General features: G+C 42.4%; 1 protein-coding gene across 1 annotated transcript; it reads left to right on the forward strand.

The window, feature by feature from the left end:
• Positions 1-535: 535 nt before the first annotated feature.
• On the forward strand, positions 536-5947 carry LOC122687911 (proline-rich protein HaeIII subfamily 1-like). Its single transcript, XM_043893643.1, has 2 exons — positions 536-723; positions 5359-5947. Exons 1-2 carry the CDS (start codon positions 536-538, stop codon positions 5945-5947), a joined length of 777 nt encoding a protein of 258 aa, XP_043749578.1.
• The last annotated feature ends 16353 nt before the right edge of the window (positions 5948-22300 follow it).

Genomic DNA, 22300 nt, shown 5'->3' on the forward strand with positions numbered 1-22300 from the left:
ACATCAGGAGAACTCAGGTAAGAAAGAGAGGAGTGAGGTGCTTTTCTCTTAAACAGTCAGCTCTCAGAGAAGTAGCATGTATGTCTGTGGATACACAAGCTCAGAACTTGATCGCAGGTTCACAGATTCAGCAGTGAGACATAAAGATGAAGTAATACCATGAAAACTGTGAGGAAAAGTAAAATTATTTGACAATCCCATGCATCAGCTGTTCAACGTCATTATAAAGCTGACTGTACAAAGGCCTCTCCGCCTCACCAGATCTCCCTGGGACCAGGTGACGGCTGACGGGACTAAGCTGGCAGAAGCCAACAGATGTGCCCCGGTCACTCGGAAAAGTCAGGGTGAAGATGCACACCTAAATTTTCTGACTCTCAATCTAGCTCTTTTCTGACTATAGCAAGTATAATTCTACCACACTCCTTATTTGTTAAAAAAAAAAAAAAAGTGAAACCTAGAATGTATGTGGCACTTCAAACCTGTTGTCACAAAAAGCACTGGCGGTGATATAGAGAGTTTCAGAAATGGTAACGCCATGCTACTTTCACTGGCCCCTTTCAAGTTCTGCGACAAGACCCAAGAATTTCTAAACTTAAAATTCTTCTGCACCTGCATGTGCGGCATGTCTCTGAAAGCAGATGCTCTAGAACAGCGGTCCCCAGCCCCCAGCCAGGAACAGGTTCTGGCCCCTGTCCTGGTAGGAACTGGGCCACTGGGCAGGGGGTGAGCTGCAGCCAGTGGGGCGTCTCCGCCGTTTCCCCCCCAACTCCCACCATCAGATCGGAGGTGCCTCCTGTCAGGTCAGAGGCAGTGTCAGACTCCCAGGAGCTAGCTCACGGCAGGGCCACTGGCCCCGTCACCCCCAGATGGGGCATCTGGCTGCAGGAAAAGCAGTCCAGGGCTCCCACTGAGCCTGCACGATGCTGAGTTATATAATTATTTCACTATATATCACAATGTAATAACAATAATAATAGGAATACAGTGCACAGTAAATGTAATGTGTTTGAATCATCCCGAAACCATCTACCTCTCCATTTGTGGAAAAACTGCCCTGGAGCTAAAAAGGTTCAGGACTGCGGTTCTAGAAGATAAATGAGTCATATCACCAGACACAGAGCATCACCTAAATGACACCACAAGGCCTATTCACCATCAAGATACTAAAATATCAGTGACTCTGCAGAAGAAATACTGTATGGCTCCATATTCATGGGCACTACCTTCAACCCACTGAAGGAAGATTGCTGGATAAATGGAACAAAGAGCAGGTTCAGCATCAGTAGACTAGGAGATCACTGTCAGAGGGCTAGAGGAAGAAGGGCTTTCTATCCTGGCTCTTTTCCTGACTAACTGTGTTAACTCAAAAAAAGTAATTTAAACTTTCTGTATCTCAAATTTTTCATTGGTAAACTGAAGAAAGTAGCTATCACTTAGATGTGATTGCACAGATGAAATGGGACAATCTGTATGGATGCAGCTTGAGAAGAAAAGACAACACATAGACAATGTCATTATTCTCGGTGAAAGTCTATGCTTTTATTACCGATGTTGTTTTCTGCTAGGCTTTGGGCAGTGTGTTCCGTAAAATATTTGTTCACGTTCCTGGTAAGAGGAGAAATAGTTTTTAAACTTTAAATGTTGTGCCAGATTCAAATGGGTTTTGCCAAGAATGATGCTGGTTTTAAAACTGTCCTGTGAAATACTGACTGTAAGGAGCAGTTCCCTGAGAGAAGCAGGGTATAACCAATAAAGGGGACATATTTATATTGACACCTCATCCAGAACAACTCTTATAACAGACTCTGTTGATTTCCTTTATAGCAACTATGTTTATAGCTATGTGTTTGTAGCAACCATTCTCTGGCTAACAGACCCTTAATTTCATTTCGAATGCAATATGCTCAGCTTTGTGATATGAATTCAGTCATCACAGAAGCCCTATTTCCTCTAAACCATAGCATACAACCTAGTGCTGACCAGTCTTACAAGGATATACCTACTGGGTAGAGGTTTTGTGAAATGTTTTCCTCTATGATTAATTAAAACAAAAGAAAAAAGTAGATGCAAACCTAGAAGACTCTTGTTTCCTTCCATATTTCCTACTTTAGTAACATGGATATAAATGAGATGTCTTGAACTCTAGCAGCTGTCTGTCAACCATGAGGCAAAAAGCTTGAGGTTCAAAGCTAACATGGTGAGAATGACAGGGTGGGGAGATGAAAAGAGAATGAGTCCTTGAAGACTTAGTGAGCTTCCTAGACAATCCTAGAACCTCTGCATCCAAATGGGTTATTAAGTGTAAGCTGAATGTCCCCCGGTTTTAAGCTAATGTTAATCAGGTTTTTAGTACTTACAGCCAAAGTATCCTAATTAATACACCCAGTCCACCAATTCTACTTGTGCCCTCTAGAGATCTTCTAAGCATGTTTTTATATAAATTTAGCATATCTCCATTTCTTTTATGAAAATCTCACATTTCATTGATGGAAGAAAGAAGACCTAGGAGATAAGACCCTGGAGAAGTAACAACTGCTTCTGCTTCATGGATCAGAAATAATAGCACTTTCCTTTCCCTGTTTCCATATCTTGCCAGCAGTGATTCCTCTGCTGGGAAACCCATTCCTTTTTTACCCAGCTGCTCCATGTCCACTCATCCTCGGACTCTCGGCCGGAGATTCACTTTTGTGAAGTGAAGTTACATGATGTCAACTTTGGGATCCCATATACATCAAACAGGTCTTGTCTTTGGTAGCAAGAAAGAGAACACATGTTCAAACTGGCTGAAGTTAAGATGAGGAATCAGAGGCTCGCAGGACTGGAAAGTCCAAGAAGAGGTCTGCCTAAGTCAAGCCTTTAATTCAAGGCTCAGATGATGTTGTCTAGACTCAGTCTCAGCAGCGCTCCCTTCTGCTGCCCACTGTGCCGGTCCATCCTTAGACAGGAGCTTTTTTCATGTGCAAAGATAGGTTTTAGGAACTACAAAACAGACTCCTTCACTCAGATGCTCCAGTGGAAAAGTAAACGCTTCTCTGTAACCTCAACAAAAGTCCCGGACTCCTCTCGTTGGCTTAGCCAGAGCCATGTGCTCATGGTGTGGCCAGGGCTATGGAAAACACTGATCAGTTTAGTATGAAGTTGGGGGTGGGGATAGTCCCACACTAACCCAGGGGATGGAGAAAAGGAAAACAATTGACTTCCCAAAGGAATTCCTGCAAATGGGAACATGGATGAGAAGGACAGAAAGAAATCATAATCTCTTGCACACTCTACTATATCATACCCCCCTTATTAATTTAGAAAGATATACTGATTATTTACTATGTTCCAGAACCACTATTTCTCTCTACACAAAGCCTCACTCCTCAAAGTAAAGGACGCTCTTTTTTAAGGCATTTGACAGCGTACAGAGACATTGTGCTGTCTCCTTGGGTATTTGTTACCTTATACCAAACTGTGAAACCCTCATAATGAGACCTAACACTTTTCCTCTTCCCATTTTCAAAACCTCCTACAGTGCCAACTTAGCACATAGTGCTTACTCAATGAATCTTTACTGAATGAATGTATTACTGCTCAAGTACTCTGGGCAGAATTTGAGTTGTAATTAATAGTTGATAAGTGTATTTACCTTGTGTACCTTCTAAGTCGCTTTAGTCATGTCTGACTCTCTGCAACCCCATGGACTGTAGCCCACCAGGCTCTGTCCATGGGATTCTCCAGCAAGAATACTGGAGTGGGTTACCATGCCATCTTCCAGGGGATCTTCCCAACCCAGGGATCGAACCCATGTCTTTTGACTTTCCTGCCTTGGTAGGTGGGTTCTTTACCACTAGTGCCACCAAGGAAGCCTATGAATTTATAAATAGTTCCCAAGATGTATTTTGCAGCTTTTGTAGATCCCTAGCAAAAGCAGGGGCTTCCTAGTGGCTCAGATGGTAAACAGCCCACCTGCAATGCAGGAGACCTGGGTTCAATTCCTGGGTCAGGAAGATCCCCTGGAGAAGGGAATGGCAAACCACTCCAGTATTTTTGCCTGGATAATCCCAAGGACAGAGGAGCGTGGTGAGGTACAGAGATGCTGAACAGAATGAAACTGAAAGACCAGGCATCCTTTAATTGGCCACCCACATAAAGAAGAGCGAGGAAGTGGAGTGGAGGGATCAGAGATGTAAAGTTGAGTTACAACTAATTTTATTCAAGGTCACTTAAATATGGAAAATATTTCAGCTTTGAAGGTGATGGAACAGGGAGACAGTATTTGCAAAACGGATGTTGTAACCATTCATTAAAAACAAAGTGGATCTTAACTCTGGCAAGAATGTAGGTCACAAATTGAACAAAAATAGAAATCTAAACTTCTTGAACAAAGCCAGGGGCAAGCAGCCAAAAGTCAAACATAAAAACCACTCTCACTAACTTAAGTAAGCAGCAGGAAATAGCACCATTTGGACCTGGGTCCAGACCAACCACGGCCCCCAGGCCAGCTCAGGCAGGAAACCCTCCTGCCATCTCTCTCACGGCTCAAGTCTGAGCAACCACAGTAGGAAAGCACACATCTAGCCTAAGATGTGTCCACCTCTACCTGAAGATGAGAGGTGGACAATGAGGCCCACAGTCCAGCAAACACAAGGGCCGAGACTAGAATGGCCATGTCAAGTAAAGTTCCCAGAGACAGAGACAGCTCCAATGCAGAAACATAAGTCTCAAAGAATCTTAAAAACAGTATTTTAGTCTCCTTGTCTTGTATTTGCACATTCACATACATAATTTCAGAGCTACTTTTCTAGTGAGGGTTTTGGTTTCAACTTTTAAAGGTGTCTTTGGAACATCTGTATTCATTTAAGTCCTTTAAAAAGAGCGACTCAAGTAATTGAACTATTTATTTGATTCAAAGACTTAGAGCTTACAATCCATTACTTTTCCTGTGTTTTCTCTTTTTATTTATTTAGAAAGAAGTTTCAACAAGTAAAAGATACATGACAAAAATAAGTCAGGAGTAACTAACCTATACCACCAAAAAAAATTTTTTTTTCGTTATTCTTTTCCTTTTACCATTCCATGTCTTCAAACCTTGCAAAGCTTTTTCATATACATTTTTGTTTGTGAAACAATGGCACTCATAATGGCCGGTCATCCACTTAATTTATGACATCACTTTTTTCCTATTTTGCCTGAAGTTTATGACACATATTAGTCATTTAAAATGGTTTTAATATTTTGATAGGAACAAGCAGAAAGATGTATATATCTTGAAACAGGAAGATATACTAATCTGAATATTATATTGGCCACTTTGAAAAAATTCCCTCCTCGGCCCTGGGAATACCATGCTCCCCATCACTGCTGTCTCCTGAGCCGCATCAGCGCGCCTGAGGCATCCGCCCCGGAAACAGGGCGTCCCCGCGCCCCGCACACAGGACTCACCCGGAAACAGGGCGTCGACTCACCCCGGAAACAGGGCGTCCCCGCGCCCCGCACACAGGACTCACCCCGGAAGCGGGGCGTCCCCGCGCCCCGCACACAGGACTCACCCCGGAAACAGGGCGTCCCCGCGCCCCGCACACAGGACTCGCCCCGCACACAGGACTCACCCCGGAAGCGGGGCGTCCCCGCGCCCCGCACACAGGACTCACCCGGAAACAGGGCGTCGACTCACCCCGGAAACAGGGCGTCCCCGCGCCCCGCACACAGGACTCACCCGGAAACAGGGCGTCGACTCACCCCGGAAACAGGGCGTCCCCGCGCCCCGCACACAGGACTCACCCCGGAAGCGGGGCGTCCCCGCGCCCCGCACACAGGACTCACCCCGGAAACAGGGCGTCCCCGCGCCCCGCACACAGGACTCGCCCCGCACACAGGACTCACCAGGAAACAGGGCGTCGACTCACCCCGGAAACGGGCCGTCCCCGCGCCCCGCACACAGGACTCACCCCGGCCAGGCTAGAGGAAAACAAGAGGAAACAAAGAGAAGACAGACGCTTCGTCCTGTGCTCCTTTAGTTGTTTTCCATAAACCTTGTGTTTCTGTCCGTGTTTTATACCGAGGTGCTCATAAAGGGCAAGGGCCTTCAACATTTAGCTCATTTTGTGAGTCATAAAACACGGAAGTGGAAGCAGACCAACGCTTTCCAGTTAAGGCGTCCAGAGGACTTGAGGACATCTCTTCGCAAGTCTCAGAGGCCTACCTGTAAGGGGAAAAGCGCAGGGTATCTTTTTTGTTTGTTTGTTTTTGTTTCCCGTGAAAGTGAAAGTCGCTCAGTTGTGTCCGACCTTTGGCGACCCCATGGGCTGTATGTATCCGGCCAGGCTCCTCTGTCCATGGGATTCTCCAGCTCAGAACACTGGAGTGGGCAGCCTTTCCCTTCTCCAGGGCATCTTCCCAACCCAGGGATCGAACCCAGGTCTCCTGCATTGCAGGTGGATTCTGTACCAGCTGAGCCGTCAGGGAAGCCCTTTAAGTTTCCTGTCTTCCTCCAAAAAATTAAATGAATTTTGACCACCTTTACCCGAGGCAAATCCACTTCCTCTGACTGTCTTTATTTCCTCTTTCTCAGGCCTCCACCTGTGACTCGCACACTTGTGCAAACACCTGCTAGGACAGGAACCTGCTCTGCCTGTTGCAAGTCCAAAAGCCCTACGTGCAACCGCTTCCTCCTCTCCTGCCTCTGCTCAGGCTCGTCTGTCCCTGAGGGAAACCCCAGCCGGGCCGCCCCCACCCCCACCTGGCTGCGGGACCCCTACTTGCTGTTCGGGGATCCCTCACGGAGCCCCTCCGTGTCCTTCTGCAGAGTCGGGCCTTTCCCCCTCGGCCCCAGTGCCCTCTCTTCACACCTCGACTGCAGCAGGCACCCCATTCGGTTACCATGTTCTGTCTGTACCCCCCTCTCCCACTCCATCCATCACAGATGCGCCTGGTCCAGCCTTAGAGTGTTTTCCATGCCTAGGTCATTAGTCTGGTATTACACGATGCTCATTTTTTGCTTATAGAAAGAAGTAATGAATAAATAGAATTCAGTCAGTTTACAAAGAACAAAGGCATCATTTACTCTTGGCTTTGTATAGTGCCTACAGTAACAGGGAAAGTGAAGTGTCCATTAAACTTCATAAAATGGCAGCTTGATCAGGCCCAAGGGATTCCATTCCCAGTTCTTAGATTTAGGTAGATCCCTGTCACTCGTCCTCACCAACAACATGTAAACAGAAGATATGTTACTTTTACAACAAGGCAGTTGAAAGTCACTGAGTCTTTTCTACTTTCTCTTCTTTATCTAGCACCTGAAGCAAACACCTGTGGAACCTTAACAGGATAGTGAAACAACAAGAAGGAATGAGTGTGGTCTTTGAATCTCCATGCAGTGGAAAACCAATCACAAACCTAAAATCCCTTTCTTAACCTGTTATTAAGTGAAAATTGAAATGCTATTAGGTTAAGCCATTGTATTTGAGGGGGTTGGTGTATGTTAAAGCTGCCAACTTTGCTCTTACCAATATGCTTACTCTATAGTGAATATTATTAGGGATTCAGTATAGAGTCCAGGGAAAAAATACGGTCCATCTAACGATGTACCCTAAGCTGTTTTATGCCAGAAAAGTCTTAATTTTGTTTTCAAGTGGTATTCTTGGAAGTAATTAATGAAAATATGTGACCCTCCAGCATAAGGCCTTTGGATAATGGTGCTGCTTTTGAGAAAAGCCTTATTGATATGAAAACTAGGTGACCGTTGGGAAAGCAACCCTGCTGGAGTTGTCATGTTTGACTGTGAGGCTGTGTAATGACTTCTCCTTGGAGGAGAGCTGTGACCAACCTAGACGGGTATTAAAAAGCAGAGACAGCACTTTGCCAACAAAGGTCCGTCTAGTCAAAAATACAGTGTTTTCCATTAGCCATGTACAAATGTGAGGGTTGGACCATAAAGAAGACTGAGCGCTGAAGAACTAATGCTTTCAAACTGTGCTGCTAGAGAAGACTCTTGAGAGTTTCTTGGACTGCAAGGAGATATAACCAGTCCATCCTAAAGGAAATCAGTCCTGAATATTCATTGGAAGGACAGATGCTGAAGCTCCAATACTTTGGCAAACTTATACGAAGAACCAGCTCATTGGAAGAGACCCTAATGTTGGGAAAGAATAAAGGCAAAAGGAGAAGAGGGTTGCAGAGTATAAGAGAGTTAGAGGGCCTCATCAATTCAATGTATATGAATTTGAGCAAACTCTGGGAGATAGTGAAGAACAGGGAAGCCTGGTGTGCTGCAGTCCATGAGGTTGCAAAAAGTTGCACACAACTTAGCAATTGAACAGCAATAAACAACATAATGATCTTGGGTAGAGCTAGTGACAAAGCTAAGATACTGAGGATAGCTAAGAAAATAGATGGAAATAAACTGGGTCCTTTAGGAACCTATCCCACTGCTGGAAAATTTGATGTGTCTGATAGCAATATTTGTACTTAACCACTTGGGAGTTTTATTTTTTTTCTCTTACAAGAAAGGAATCCTAACTGACACAAATGTTGATACTAAACTTATCATTAAGATGACTATATTTCAGGTTCAGGGTACCCTTGACCAAGAGACATACTCTCCAAAGTTGACTTTTCTCATTTTTAAGAAGGTTTAATAATTTTATGTTATCAATGTGATACAAAAAGAAATGCTATATTATACATGAAAGCACCACGTATGTTACAAAGCCCAGGAAGAACATTTTAATGTCCTCTAACATAAATAAATGAAACATTCAAGACAATATGCACTAACCTTCTTGTATTTTAACCAAGCATTATAACCACCTGTTTACACTGCCTTTTAAAAGACGGTGATACCAAACATAGCAGAGAAAGACTAGGTCCTATTTATTAACCAACTGTTTTTAACTGCTGTAAAAAAAATTCTATTACTGTAAACTCTTGCTAAGGACTCTGTTTTATTCCTCTAAAATGTTATTAAATTCTCTAACTCATTCAATTCTCCTTATCCCCAACTTATCAAAATTCAAGTTCCTTTAAAATATAAGCTAAATTTCTGGCAAATAGCTGCACTCAGTGGCATTTTAAAAACATGGCCTTAAATTCTTTGATGTTCCTCCCCTTTGAAATGGGAGCTGTGCTATCTCCCCTTGAGCCCCCGGCTGGGTTGTTTCTGCGTCAACCAGTCAAGCACAGTGATGGTGATGCCATGTGACTTCAAAGGTTAAGTATCGAAAAGTCATGATATATCCGCCTTTTTGTCTCAGAACCTTGATCTCTGGCCATCACCTGGCATCCCTCTGTAGGACTCAGTCACCGTGCCCTGAGAAGTTCAAAGCCCAGTGGAATGTCCTGAAACACTGTGTAAGAGCAGAAAGCTGTTCCCCTGAGATCCTGTTTCAATTCCTGACCTACAGAATCTGTGAGCACAGGGACACGGCTCTTGCTGTGGCTACTGAGGTTTCTACGGCAATAGAAGGGAAACAAACAAATCTGACCTCAAGTTAGTCATTCAGCTAACCAGTGTGCTGAAACGCTGTAAGTATATTCATTAGATGTTTGGATTTTACAAATAGAATCACAGAATTCAAAACAGATTTTTCTGATTTTACTGAATATAATTATAGAGTTCAAAAACTGAGAGGAATTTATTATCAAGAACAAAACATCTCATTTAAACAACTAAGAAAAGCAGGATCTAGGAAGACTATGAAACACCAAATCTCACATACCATATAATGGCAGATCTATATTCAGAAAACAAAACCTGTGATGCGCAGAGAAGTTAGGTTTGTTTGTAAGATGAGAATTAAACTTATTTTCCGTACTTTTAGAACAGAAGTGTAGCTAAGTAACTGGTATGATAAGTAAAGAATATCTCATTCTGTTGTCACTTGGATTAAGATTTCCTTTAGACAAGATGAAATCACTTACGAGTGAAATAGAAAGCATCTTTTAAAATTCACCTGTAAAAAAAAGGGAAAAGAAAAGTTTCTTCTCAAATTCAAGATCTTCTGTCAACATATACATACTATGAAAATACATAGCTCAAAATACTCAGATAATAAATTTGCAAAATACAGATTCATTTAGGAAGTAAGCAAAACAAAATTAGCATGCAATGTAGGTACATTAAGTGTCTATTGTTTGAATTTGAAAGAAATGCTACTGATAATAGAAGTAGTGAGACTCATTGTTTCATAGTGTGGCCCTATTTTCTATATTGGCCTCTTAAAAACACAGTAGAGGAGGGCATGGTGACCCACTCCAGTATTCTTGCCTGAAGAATTCCATGGACAGAGGAGCCTGGAGGGCTACAATCCATGGGGGTGCAGAGTCAGATAAGATGGAGCAACTAAAACTAACAATAGGTTACTGAAAAGCCAATTAAGAGTAGATATATGTTGGCTTCCTTGGTGGCTCAGTGGTACAGAATCTGTTTGCCAATGCAAGAGCCATGGTTTGATCCACAGTCTGCAGAGCAACTAAGCCTGTGCCCCGCAACTCCTGAGTCTGTGCTTCAGAGCCCACAAGTCTCAACGACTGAAGCCTGTACACCTAGAGTCAGGGTTCCACAGCAGGAGAAGCTCCCGCAAGGAGACACGGAAGCGGCATGACTGGCGAGTGGCCCCTGATCACCGCAGCTGGAGAAAGGCCCGTGCGGCAATGAGGACCAAGCACAGATAACCGATAAATAAAAAAATTTGTTTAGAAAGAGTTGTTGTTCAGTTGCTCAGTCATTCTGACTCTTTGCAACCCCATGGACTGCAGCACACCAGGCCTCCCTGTCCACCACCAGCTCCTGGAGTTTACTCAAACTCATGTCCATTGAGTCAGTGATGCCATCCAACCACCTCATCTCTGTTGTCCCTTTCTCCTCCTGCCTTCAATCTTTCCCAGCATCAGGGTCTTTTCAAATGAGTCAGTTCTTTGCATCAGGTGGCCAAAGTATTGCAGTATCAGTCCTTCCAATGAACATTCAAGACTGATTTCCTTTAGGATGGACTGGTTGGATCTCCTTGCAGTCCAAGTGACTCTCAAGAGTCTTCTCCAACACCTCAGTTCAAAAGCATCAATTCTTCGGCACTCAGCTTTCTTTATGGTCCAATGCTCAAATCCATACATGACTACTGGAAAGACCATAGCTTTCATTAGACGGACCTTTGTTGGCAAAGTAATGTCCCTGCTTTTTAATATGCTGTATAGGTTGGTCATAGCTTTCTTCCAAGGAGCAAGTGTCATTTAATTTCATGGCTGCAGTCACTATCTGCAGTGATTTTGGAGCCCACTCAAGAAAATAAAGTCTCTCACTGTTTCCATTGTTTCCCCATCTATTTGCCATGAAGTGAAAAAGAATCAGACATACTTTATTAGATCTCATCTTCCTTCACCCATCTGCTGACTGGATGATGCCATGACACCAGTTCAAACTTGAGACTAGGTGCCAAGGGTGATGGAGCCTTAGCGTGAAAGCACATGAAACCCCTGAAAGGCTCACTGTGGAAAAGCTCTTCCTTCTTGACAATAAGAGACAGAGACAGCTAAGCTCTTATTTGATTAAACCACTAAGATGAGGGAATGTTTGTTAGAGCAGGTAGCTCTGCCTGCCCTGAGAAACTTAAATTGAATGAATGCATATGTTTATATGTTTACCAAATATTTGCTAAATATAATTAAAGCTGCATTATCTCTTATTAGTACTGATTTTTGCTCTTCAAAAATCACAAAGCCATTCCCTGAGGGTCTTATGTATTCTTCTTTTTCCTACCATTCTCTCTCCCTGGAATGTCTTCCTTGCCAGCTCCTTTGCTTACAGAGCTCTTACTAATCCTCAGTGACTATCTTTAATATCTACTCTGGTGCATCTTCATTAGCTCCAGGCAGAATCACATCTTATTAAAGTTAAATCTATATGAGTCTATTAAAAAGGCTTTAACAGCTTCCTGATTAGTTCAACTTTTTACAAGGAAAGTCGGTGGTATCTATTGGCATTTAAAATGTACATATCACTTAAAATTTCCATTGCTAGAAATGTATTATAAGGATACAGAACTTTATTGTAAGTGTATTTAAGTATCCATTGCAACATAAGTTTAGGATTGGAAAAAACAATAAAAACAAACTACTTGCATGCATGCTCAGTCATGCCCAACTCTTTGTGACCCCATGGACTATACACCACCAGGCTCCTCTGTCCATGGGATTGTCCAAGCAAGAACACTGGAGTGGACTGCCATGCCTTCTCCAGGGCCTCTTCCCCACCCAGGGGTCAAACCCAGGTCTTTTCTGTCTCCTGCACTGGCAGGCAGATTCTTTACCACTATTCCACTTGGGAAGCAGAAACAACCTAAACCTCAGTAGGGAACTAGTTAACAGGCTATGGTAGATCTATATGATTTATATGTACAAAAATTTGATGAAATATTGATTTCCAAGATAATCTGTTTACTAAAAAAAAAAATTGTATTGGGACTTCCTCGGTGGCCCAGTGGCTACGATTGCCTCCCAGTGCAGCGGGCGGATTCAATCCCTTGGTTGGGAAACAAAGACACCAAACACCACACAGCACAGCCAGGTGAGTAAGAGACATGATCTATAAAGCGCTCATAGTTTTATAAAAAATGTACAAATATACGTATGTGCTTGTATAAACATGGAAATTATGAATGCATACATAAATAGTTGTATCTTTGAAGGGGAAAGGATATAAGGACTCATTAACTTTCATGAATATTTCTTTTTAATTTTAAAAGTCTTTTCCCAAATTTTTCAAGTATAAAGCAAAATTTATTAGAACAAGAGTATTTCCTATACACAAAATTTCACCAAGCTCAATAATTAATTGAATCATACCATGCTGATCTAATTAAAACTGTGAGATTTTTATATACATGCAACAAATGATTGCCAAAACATTTAAGTTCTAAAAGAACAAAAGGCAAATTAAACTTTTTTATAATTAAATTTATTTTCAGTTGAAAGATAATTGCTTTACACTATTGTGTTGGTTTCTGCCCAACATCAACATGAATCAGTCATATTGAAGCTTAGTTGATTAACAGTATAATGTGTGTTTCAGGTATATAGTACAGTGACTCAATTATATATGGATATATATATATATATAGCATATGTATTCTTTTTTAAATTATCTTCCATTATAAGTTATTACAAGATATTAAGTATACCCCTTGTGGTGTAGAGTAGTTCCTTGTTGTTTACTTATTTTATATACTAGAGAAGGAAATGGCAACCCACTCCAGTATTCTCGCCTGGAAAATCCCAGGGACGGAGGAACCTAGTCCATGGGGTCGCAAAGAGTTGGACACAACTGAGTGACTTCACTTTCACTTTTATTTTATATACAGTAGTGTAGATCCGTCACACACAATCTTCTTTGGTAACCATACGTTTGTTTTCCATGTCTGTGAGTTTAATTCTATGTTGTAAGTGAGCTCAGAGGTAAACAACAGTCCTAGTAACTGGAACAGCCTTCCCGGCAAAAGCGACCACAGTCACGTTGTTGTTTAGTCGCTAAGTTGTGTCCAAATCTTTTGCGACTCCATGGATTGTAGCCGCCAGGCTTCTCTGTCCATGGGATTCTCCAGGCAAGAATACTAGAGTGGGTTGCCATTTCCCCCTCCAAGGGATCTTCCCGACCTTGGGATCAAACTCACATCTCTTGCGTTGGCAGGCAGGTTCTTTACCACTGAGCTATTAGAGAAGCCCTGACCGTCATCATGCACATATATACGTATGCATATATATACACACACACATACATCATATAGCAGGGAACCTGTTGATTATTCATGTGTGAAATAGGCTAGACCAAGAATGATTCTCTAAAGGAATCTTTATCCTAATTGAGAGGAATCCTCTTGCTCACGTCCATGGGGTCTAGAGTGGGTATTTTATTCAAGCTTATAACCCTATCTAGTTATCATTCTCCATAAGGATGCTACCAATTTGTCATCTGTGAAATTTCCTCTCTCAACTGCATATCTAATATACCTGTAGTGTCCTCCAAGGATGCTTTTATATGGATCCTGACATTCTTATCCTGCAGAACACAGAGGCACTGTCCCTAGGGAACTGCCCTTAGTAACTTCCAGTTCCTTCTCCACGGAAGTGTTCCTGCACATCCCTAATTCTTGTGGTCCAAGTACATTTCTCCCAGTCGACATAAAGGCCTACAGCAATTTGTTGGTCACTGATGTCCCCTACAAGTGTCCAGGGAATGTCTATGTCAGCATCCCTGAATATATGCATATTTTTCTCTGCAATTATGCAGCATAATGTAATAGCTAACAGACAGAATCTGGAGCCAACAAATCTGAGTTTGATTCCTGGCTTTTCCATTTACTGACTGTAACTTAAGGCAGCATATTAATCTCTTTGTATCTTGGCTTCCCCATCTGTAAAGGAAAAATTAAAAATAGCACCTACATATAGGATAGTTTATTAGAGTTTAATTATACTTGTCAGGCTCTTTCACCAGTGTAGGCCAAAATTGGGGCTCAATAAATATTAGTTTTCCGAGCACTCATAAAACTGTGAAATGAAAATGTTATAACAACATTTTAAGTGATGAGAAAGGGGGCAGAATTTTCCATCTCTTCAATCAAGGATGTACTTGTGCCTTCAGCTTTAACAAAACTGTGAGAACAGGATGTCAAGGTTACGTATAAAGAAATAAGTGCCCACCTCCCCCACCCTCAAGGCCTGCCCCAGGGCTACAAAGCGTCCCTGCCATCTGCCACTTCCACAGGTTATGACTTTGGAAGGTGCCTGCCAGAAGGTAAATTTGAAGTCTGGGAGACACAATCCATGGAATCATTTATACTAATTAACCCTTTAGCTCCAGTTAACTGAGCAGACTGGCTATCTCTTCATCCTTGTGTCTGTCCAATTGAAAAGCCATGGTTATGGGTCCAGCACACACCTGGCTCTGGGATGCAGACAGCAGCTTGAGATGGGGGCGCAGGAGCTGTCCTGGTGGTCCAGTGGTTACGACTCTGTGCTTCCCACTCGGGGGGCAAGGGTCGACCCCTTGTCAGGGAACTGGATCCCACACGCCATGTGGTGTCTCCAAAAAGCTTCTTTTCTTTTTTAAAATGTGGAAGGATGGGAACACAGTTTCCAAAATTTCAGAAAACATACAATAGATTTGAGTCATGGTATATGGAAATCAGAGGATTCAGAATATAGGATAGCGTAGAGGGGAGGGGGCTGGTATAAAAAGGAGATGGTATTAATGAATCCACACTTACCTCGCACGTATTGAAGAGGGGAGGACAGGACTAGAAGGAAACTCAAAAAAATATTCTTATTTAAAAATTTGAATTGAACTGTCCCTAAGTGAGCCTACATATGATCAGAAACAGATTATCTACCCATAAAATTCTGGATTCCTAAAATATGGAAATTAACAACACAAAGCAAAACGGCCATTATGTTACACTACTTCCACAAATATGAGAAGAGCCAGAGATAAAGAAAGAGAAAGGCTGGAAATATGAGTGAACATCAGCAGGAGAGACCTTTAGATGTTAATAAATGATGGACTGAGGAAATAGAGAGGTCAGGCCTCCTTTATACGTGCAGAAATTTTCTGGTTTGTATTTGGGCACACAACTTAAGAAAGAGATCTCTAAAAATGTCTGTTGACAACTGACACGGGCATGCCACTATAAACTATGCTTTCATGCAATGTCTTTTCCCTGAAACAATCCTAAGATACTCAATACTCCCACTGAAAAGGGATTTGAGTCTCAGAGAAGTTAAACCACTAGCTCCAGGTCACGCAGCTAAAGTAGAAACCTTGAAACCCGTTGCTCTGTTTTCAATCCAGTGTTCTTTCCTCCGCATCAGCCTCTTTATTCCCTAAATGGAGGTGAAGGGCATTGCTGTTATATTCTTTCAAAGTTCTATAAGTTATGCAACTGGGTAAAAATTCACAATTCTATCAAAACAATGCCCTTTAATCAAGATGGCAACCCAAATACGTTTGTTTGTTGTAAGCCTTTTTTCTCTCCCGACACTAGGATTCTTTAGGAGAGAGGCTCCAGTAAGAGCAACCACCCAGTCAAGGGATAAAAGATGCACGAACTGTTATTCCACACACACACACACACAAAGATGCATGAACTGTTTTTACACACATACACACACACAATGCATGAATTGTTGTTCCACATACACACCCACACACAAAAAGATGCATGAACTGTTATTATACACACATACACACACACAGATGCATGAATTGTTCCACATACACACCCACACACACAGATGCATGAACTGTTATTACACACACACACACACATAGATGCATGAATTGTTGTTTCACATACACACACCCCCCCACACACACAAAGATGCACAAATTGTTATTACACACACACACACAGATGCATGAACTGTTATTACACACACACACACAAATGCATGAATTGTTGTTCCACACACACACACACACAAAGACACATGAACTGTTATTCCACACACACACATGTGCACATACACACAGATACATGAATTGTTATCCATACACACACACACACACCCATCCACACTTCCTCTTCCCCTCTCCATTCACCAGGCAAGGCCAGGTTGATCTACACCTGATGCCTTGGTCCCATTTCTTTGGAGGTGTAAACGGTGACGCTAGTACCAGCTGTTCCGAGCAGCTGCGGAAAACCATGAACCCAGATTGCTCATTACACCGTTAGAGACGCCGGCGGTCAGTCTGCTGACCACTATATACATATAATGGGTAATAATGGTGATGGGACATGATAAAAATAAGAGAGGCTGAAGGGGTGAAAAATAGCTGCAGAAAAAAATTCTCCTGATTTCACATTCCTTGTCCATAAAGGCCTTCAATTAAAAAAAAAAAAAAGTTTGAGAACAAAGTACCCCAGCACTCCTCAATCAGAAGCCTGGCTGCTCCTCACTGACTACATTCTTGTACACAGCAAAGAGGGAAATCTCACTGGGGCAAAGGAACAGGTGAAAGAGAAGCTCTGGGGGAAGCGTCAGAAAGCCTGAAAGTAGCTGCCTTTCTACCGCTGGGAACTTATCTGCAACACCCAGGACAGATGTCAGTGAGGGGGAGGGCCCTGCTGGGACCCACCCCCGAGGACAGGACGGCCATCGGAGAGGGGGAGGGCGTTGCCTTTCTGCAGAAGGACCTTGAAGGAAGGATTTGCTGCCCGCCAGAAGCCCTCGGTCTCCCTCCGGAGCTGCTCCAAGTGCGGCCTGAATCGCCGGGACAAATCCTGCCGCTTTGCTCTTTCTAAAAAAAGCGCAAGGGGAGAGCCTGGCGAGCGAGAGCAGCCCCCCGCTCGGCAGGTTGCTCTGCCCCTGCAAATGTGAATGCTTTTAATGTCAACGTGGAGGCTCCTGTTTGAAATTCAATGGGGAGCTAAAATTACTGCAAGCCTGCTTAGGAATGTCAGACGAATGTTCATCATATCCGAGAGAGTGTTTGTGCAACAGGCAGATGATGGCAATGGAAACTGGAAGGCTTATGCTGATAAGCACAGGAAAAAAGCTTTTTTTTTTTTCTTTTTCTTTGAGCAATGAAAGCAAGTACTTGAAGTTATTAGTGGAAAAAAAATATAATTTGTGTAAGAACTTGTAAGAAGAATAGGTGTGCTTCTTGCTAGGAAAGCCGAAAGCCTATGAAAAAAGTAAAGATCACATGTAAAGTCCTTATGTGATTACATAAAAATTTGACAGTTTGATTTGGGGAGGAGAGTATTTTTGGAAAATTGAAAAAAAATAATACCCCAAGTCTCCACCTCTCCCTGTCTGCATGTGCTGTAAAATCAGACCTGTATCTCCTCCTTGAGATCTGGCATGTTTTCCCCACCCTTTGAACCGGGCTGACTCTCTGACTCACTCTGACCAGTAGAAGCGGTAGAGGAGCTGTTGCTCAGCCAACAGGTCGTGTCCGACTCTTCGTGGCCCCAAGGACTGCAGCTGCCAGGCTCTGCTGTCCCTCGCCATCTCCCGGAGTTTGCCCAAGTTCATGTCCGTCGAATCAGTGATGCCATCCAACCATCTCATCCTCTGTTGTCCCCTTCTCTTCCTGCCTTCAATCTTTCCCAGCATTAGCGTCTTTTCTAATAAGTAACCTGTTCACATCAGATGGCCCAAATATTGAAGCTTCATCATCAGTCCTTCCAAAGAGTATTAAGGGCTGATCTCCTTTAGGATGGACTGGTTGGATCTCCTTGCAGTCCAAGGGACTCTCAAGAGTCTGCTCCAACACCACAGTTTGAAAACATCAGTTCTTCAGTGTCCTGCCTTCTTTATTGTCCATCTCTCACATCCGTACATGACTACTGGAAAGACCATAGCCTTGACTAGATGGACCTTTGCCAGCAAAGTGATGTCTTTGCTTTTTAGCACACTGTCTAAGCTTGTCATAGCTTTCCTGCCAAGAAGCAAATGTTTAATTTCATGGCTGCAGTCACCATCCACAGTGATTCTGAGCCCAAAAGAGGAAATCTGTCACTGCTTCCACCTTTTCACTTTCTATTTTCCATGAAGTGATGGGACCAGATGCCATGATCTTAGTTTTTCTAAGGTTTAGTTTTATTAAGAGATCTTAGTTTTATTGAGTTTTAAGCCAACTTTTTCCATCAAAAGAGGGCAAACCACTCCAGTATACTAGCCGTGAGAACACCATGAACTGTATAAAAAGGCAGTAGAGGTGACTATGACAATTCTGAGCCCAGGCCCCAAGAGACCTTATGCGTGTTCACAGTATCTCTTGAAATCTCTCCACTGGAACCAGAAAGACCTTAGGATGCCTGCTGGGTGATACCCAACAGAGTTGAGTCACCCCAACTCCTAGGCCAGCCGGCTCCCAGCCAAGAGACCAAAAGCACAGGACCAAGCAGGGTCTGCTGGTGTCAGCTGAGCCCAGCTCGGATGAGCAGAAGTGCCTAGGTCTTTGGGAAACAACCCCAGACTTAGAGAAATAATGAATAGTTGGGGTTTTAAGGCATTTAGTTTGATAGTATTTTGCTTCACAGCAATTCTAATTGAAACTATATCTATATATAAAATACAAAGACAGTTCTTAGGTAAATTCCTGAGAAAAACTAGATGCCTGGGGCTCAGGAATAAAACCACCCCCTCTTGTGTAACAATTCTGCAGTTCTTGGAGACTGGAGATGGGCATGGATGTCTATAAAAGGTTACACTATGTAGCTAATAGCAGTTCATGTTCTTTCACTGCACACAGTCTATTTTCTTCCTTCCCTAGTTAAAAGTTCAAATCTAATTTAAAGAGTAGGCTTTCTCTTAGAAACCCAGCTGAAGCCTGAACAAAAACTGAAAGGAGGCCTCGCTTGGCATTTTAAAGCTATAATTTGACAAAATTAGTCATTCTTGTTGATGCCCGGTGTCACTTTAACCAGATCTTGTGTAACTGGTAGAAGAGAGTTTATAAGGTTCTTCAACATTCTAAATAGCTTTGCTCTTAAATCTGGGGGAACAAAATGAGGAGTGAATATTTAATGATGCAAACCAGAGTTTACTTTGCTATTTTGTCTGTGAAAACTTAATTGCCTTCTTAAACTTCTTGGTGACAACAAGCCCTCAGTTTCCTTAACTTTCCTTCTGTAGGGCGAACTTTAAAACTCTTACCTACTAAGAGCTAAATGAATAGAAATCTAATCTCTGATACAAACACACTTTTTCTCTCTTTTCTTCCCCCTTAAGTTCTAAACCATCCATTTATTTGAAAACACTACAATATTGTAAAGTAATTAGCTTCCAACTAATAAAAATAAATGAAAAAAAAAAGAAAAAGAAATGTGTATTTAGTGTCATAAGAAAACATAAAGTCTGGTTTTGGAAAATGGTTAATAAAGTGATGTAGGTCATGCCTCAACATGTGAATTGAAGATTATACATACATAGCAACCAAACAACAACAACATACGTAGTGTGTGCATGTGTGTTCAGTTGCGTCCGACTCTTTGAGAACCCATGGGCTGTAGCCCACCAGGGTCCTCTGTCCGTGGGATTTTCCCAGGCAAGAACATTGGAGTATGGTTGCCATTTCCTCCTCCAGGGCATCTTCCTGACCTAGGGATCGGACCAGTGTCTCCTGGATCACAGGTAGATTCTTCACCACTGAGCCACCCGGGAAGCCCCAACACGTACATGTGCTACGCTCTGCTTAGTCACGCAGTCACCTGTGACCCCATGAACGGTACCCTCTAGGCTCCTCTGTCCATGGGATTCTCCAGGCAAGAGTACTCGAGTGGGTTGCCATCCCCTTCTCCAGGGGATCTTCCCCACCCGGGAATCGAATTGGGGGTCTCCTGCATTGCAGGTGGATTCTTTACCAGCTGAGCTGTAAAACTATAATTCAGTTCCTCTTGTCTATTTCATCTATATCAAAAAACGTTTTCACCCTAAGAGACTCAGAAATTCCTCTGAAACAAAGTATGAAGGAGAAATTACTCTTACGGGAATTTCACTTGACAACAATAGCGGTGGGTTTTGTTCTCTCACGTTTTGCAGTTACATGATGCTTTCCAATTACAGCGCATTTAAAATTTACAGAATAGAGAGTGCTTTACTTTTGGTGAGCTAGCACCGCCCAGGTGCAAGGTCAATGAATTCCATTTCACTTCTCATGGTTGCCTTCCAGTCCCCACAAGCAACCAATCAGCACTCAAGTTGTTGGTTGTCGATTTTTAAATGCATGATGGCATGTATTCATCATTCTAGCATCATACAGAGAATTTTCATTGCCCTACAATTCTTTGGAGCTCCACCTATTCATCCCTCCATCTCCACAACTCCTTTCACTCACCAGTGTTTTCACTGTCTTATTTCCCACAATCTTAGTATAAATAACGCACACATGTTCACTGCCTGAAGGACATCTTGGTTGCTTCCAAATTTGGGTAGTTATGAATAGAGCTGTTTTAAACATTCTTTTTTTTCCCCCAGAAATAATGTTCCATTTATTCACTGAAAAAGAGGGAGATTAGGCCTTCTCGATCAATTTCTTCCAGTCTTTAAACATCCTTGAGCAATTTGTATAGACATGAGTTTTCAATTCTTTCGGGTAAATACCATGGTGCGTATTTGCTGGATCGGATAGTAAGAGTTTTGTAGGAAACTGCCAAACTGTCTTCCAAAGTGGCTGCTCCATTTTGCATCCCCCCAGTGAGGAGGCAGAGACCCATTGCTCACTGAGGCCGTCAGCGTTCCAGGTTTGGGCAAGTCTAATAGGTGTTGGTGATGGACAGGGCGGCCTGGCATCCTGGGATTCATGGGGTCGGACACGACTGAGTCACTGAACTGAACTGAACTGAATAGGTGTGGAGGTGGAATGCTGGCTCATTGCTTTAATTTGCGTGTCTCCCTGATGACACGATGTGAAGCATCTTTTCACATACTTGTTTGCCATCTGTATATCTTCTTTGGGGAGGTGTCTAAGAGCTTTGGTCCATTTGTGGGTATTGACATACCTCCAGCCTTCCCATCAGTCTCATCGTGGTTCCTCTTCACTTCTCTTAGTTGTGGAAAATTCTTAACTTTCCTGTAAGTCTAAAGCTATTCTAAAATTGAAAAGTTTCTTTTTAAAAAGTACGAAGTAAAAGACACACAAAAGAGTAAATGAGCAGTTTATAACTGTTGAGTAAATGAACCAATGAATAAATGAATAAAAGGACAAATTATTAAATAATGGCCAAAAGTAAATTTTAGCTAATGTTACCAGTAGTTTGAAATCATTTTGTGATCAATTTTGTGGCAAATAAAAAGAAAAAAATTTGGCTTATTTAACTGTGTTTTGGGAGCATTAATTAGACAATGTAGGAAAAAAATATGATTCCTGAGTTTTAAAGATGTTGGAGTTATTATGTTGCAGATTTATGCTTGTTCTTTCAAGACGTGATATTAGCTGGGTATTTTTAGCTATGTCAACATGGGGTTTCAATGATATATAAATGCATGTGTAATGTATATTTTGTATATGCAAAATTTGAAGGTTATTATAAAAGTGAAACAGAATTTAAAGTGAGAAAAAGAATTCAACAGTGCTGCTGAGGTTAGAACAATGCTGTTTATGAGAGAAGGATCTGACTGACGTTCCTGTGCACGTCTGCTCACACGTAAGGACACACAGACCCATGAAGGGCATTGCTCTCACCTGTGACCTGCCAGAGCCTATGGAGAGACCAGGGTACTATCCACCCTTCCCATGCCTCATCTGTTAACCGGATGTGGTACCCATGTCCACTCTCTTTCCTAAGAGTTCATAGTTTAATTTTTTAAAAACTATTTTGGA

Source organism: Cervus elaphus, chromosome 32 (assembly GCF_910594005.1).
Source record: "Cervus elaphus chromosome 32, mCerEla1.1, whole genome shotgun sequence".
In the NCBI taxonomy this organism is placed as follows: Eukaryota; Metazoa; Chordata; class Mammalia; order Artiodactyla; family Cervidae; genus Cervus; species Cervus elaphus.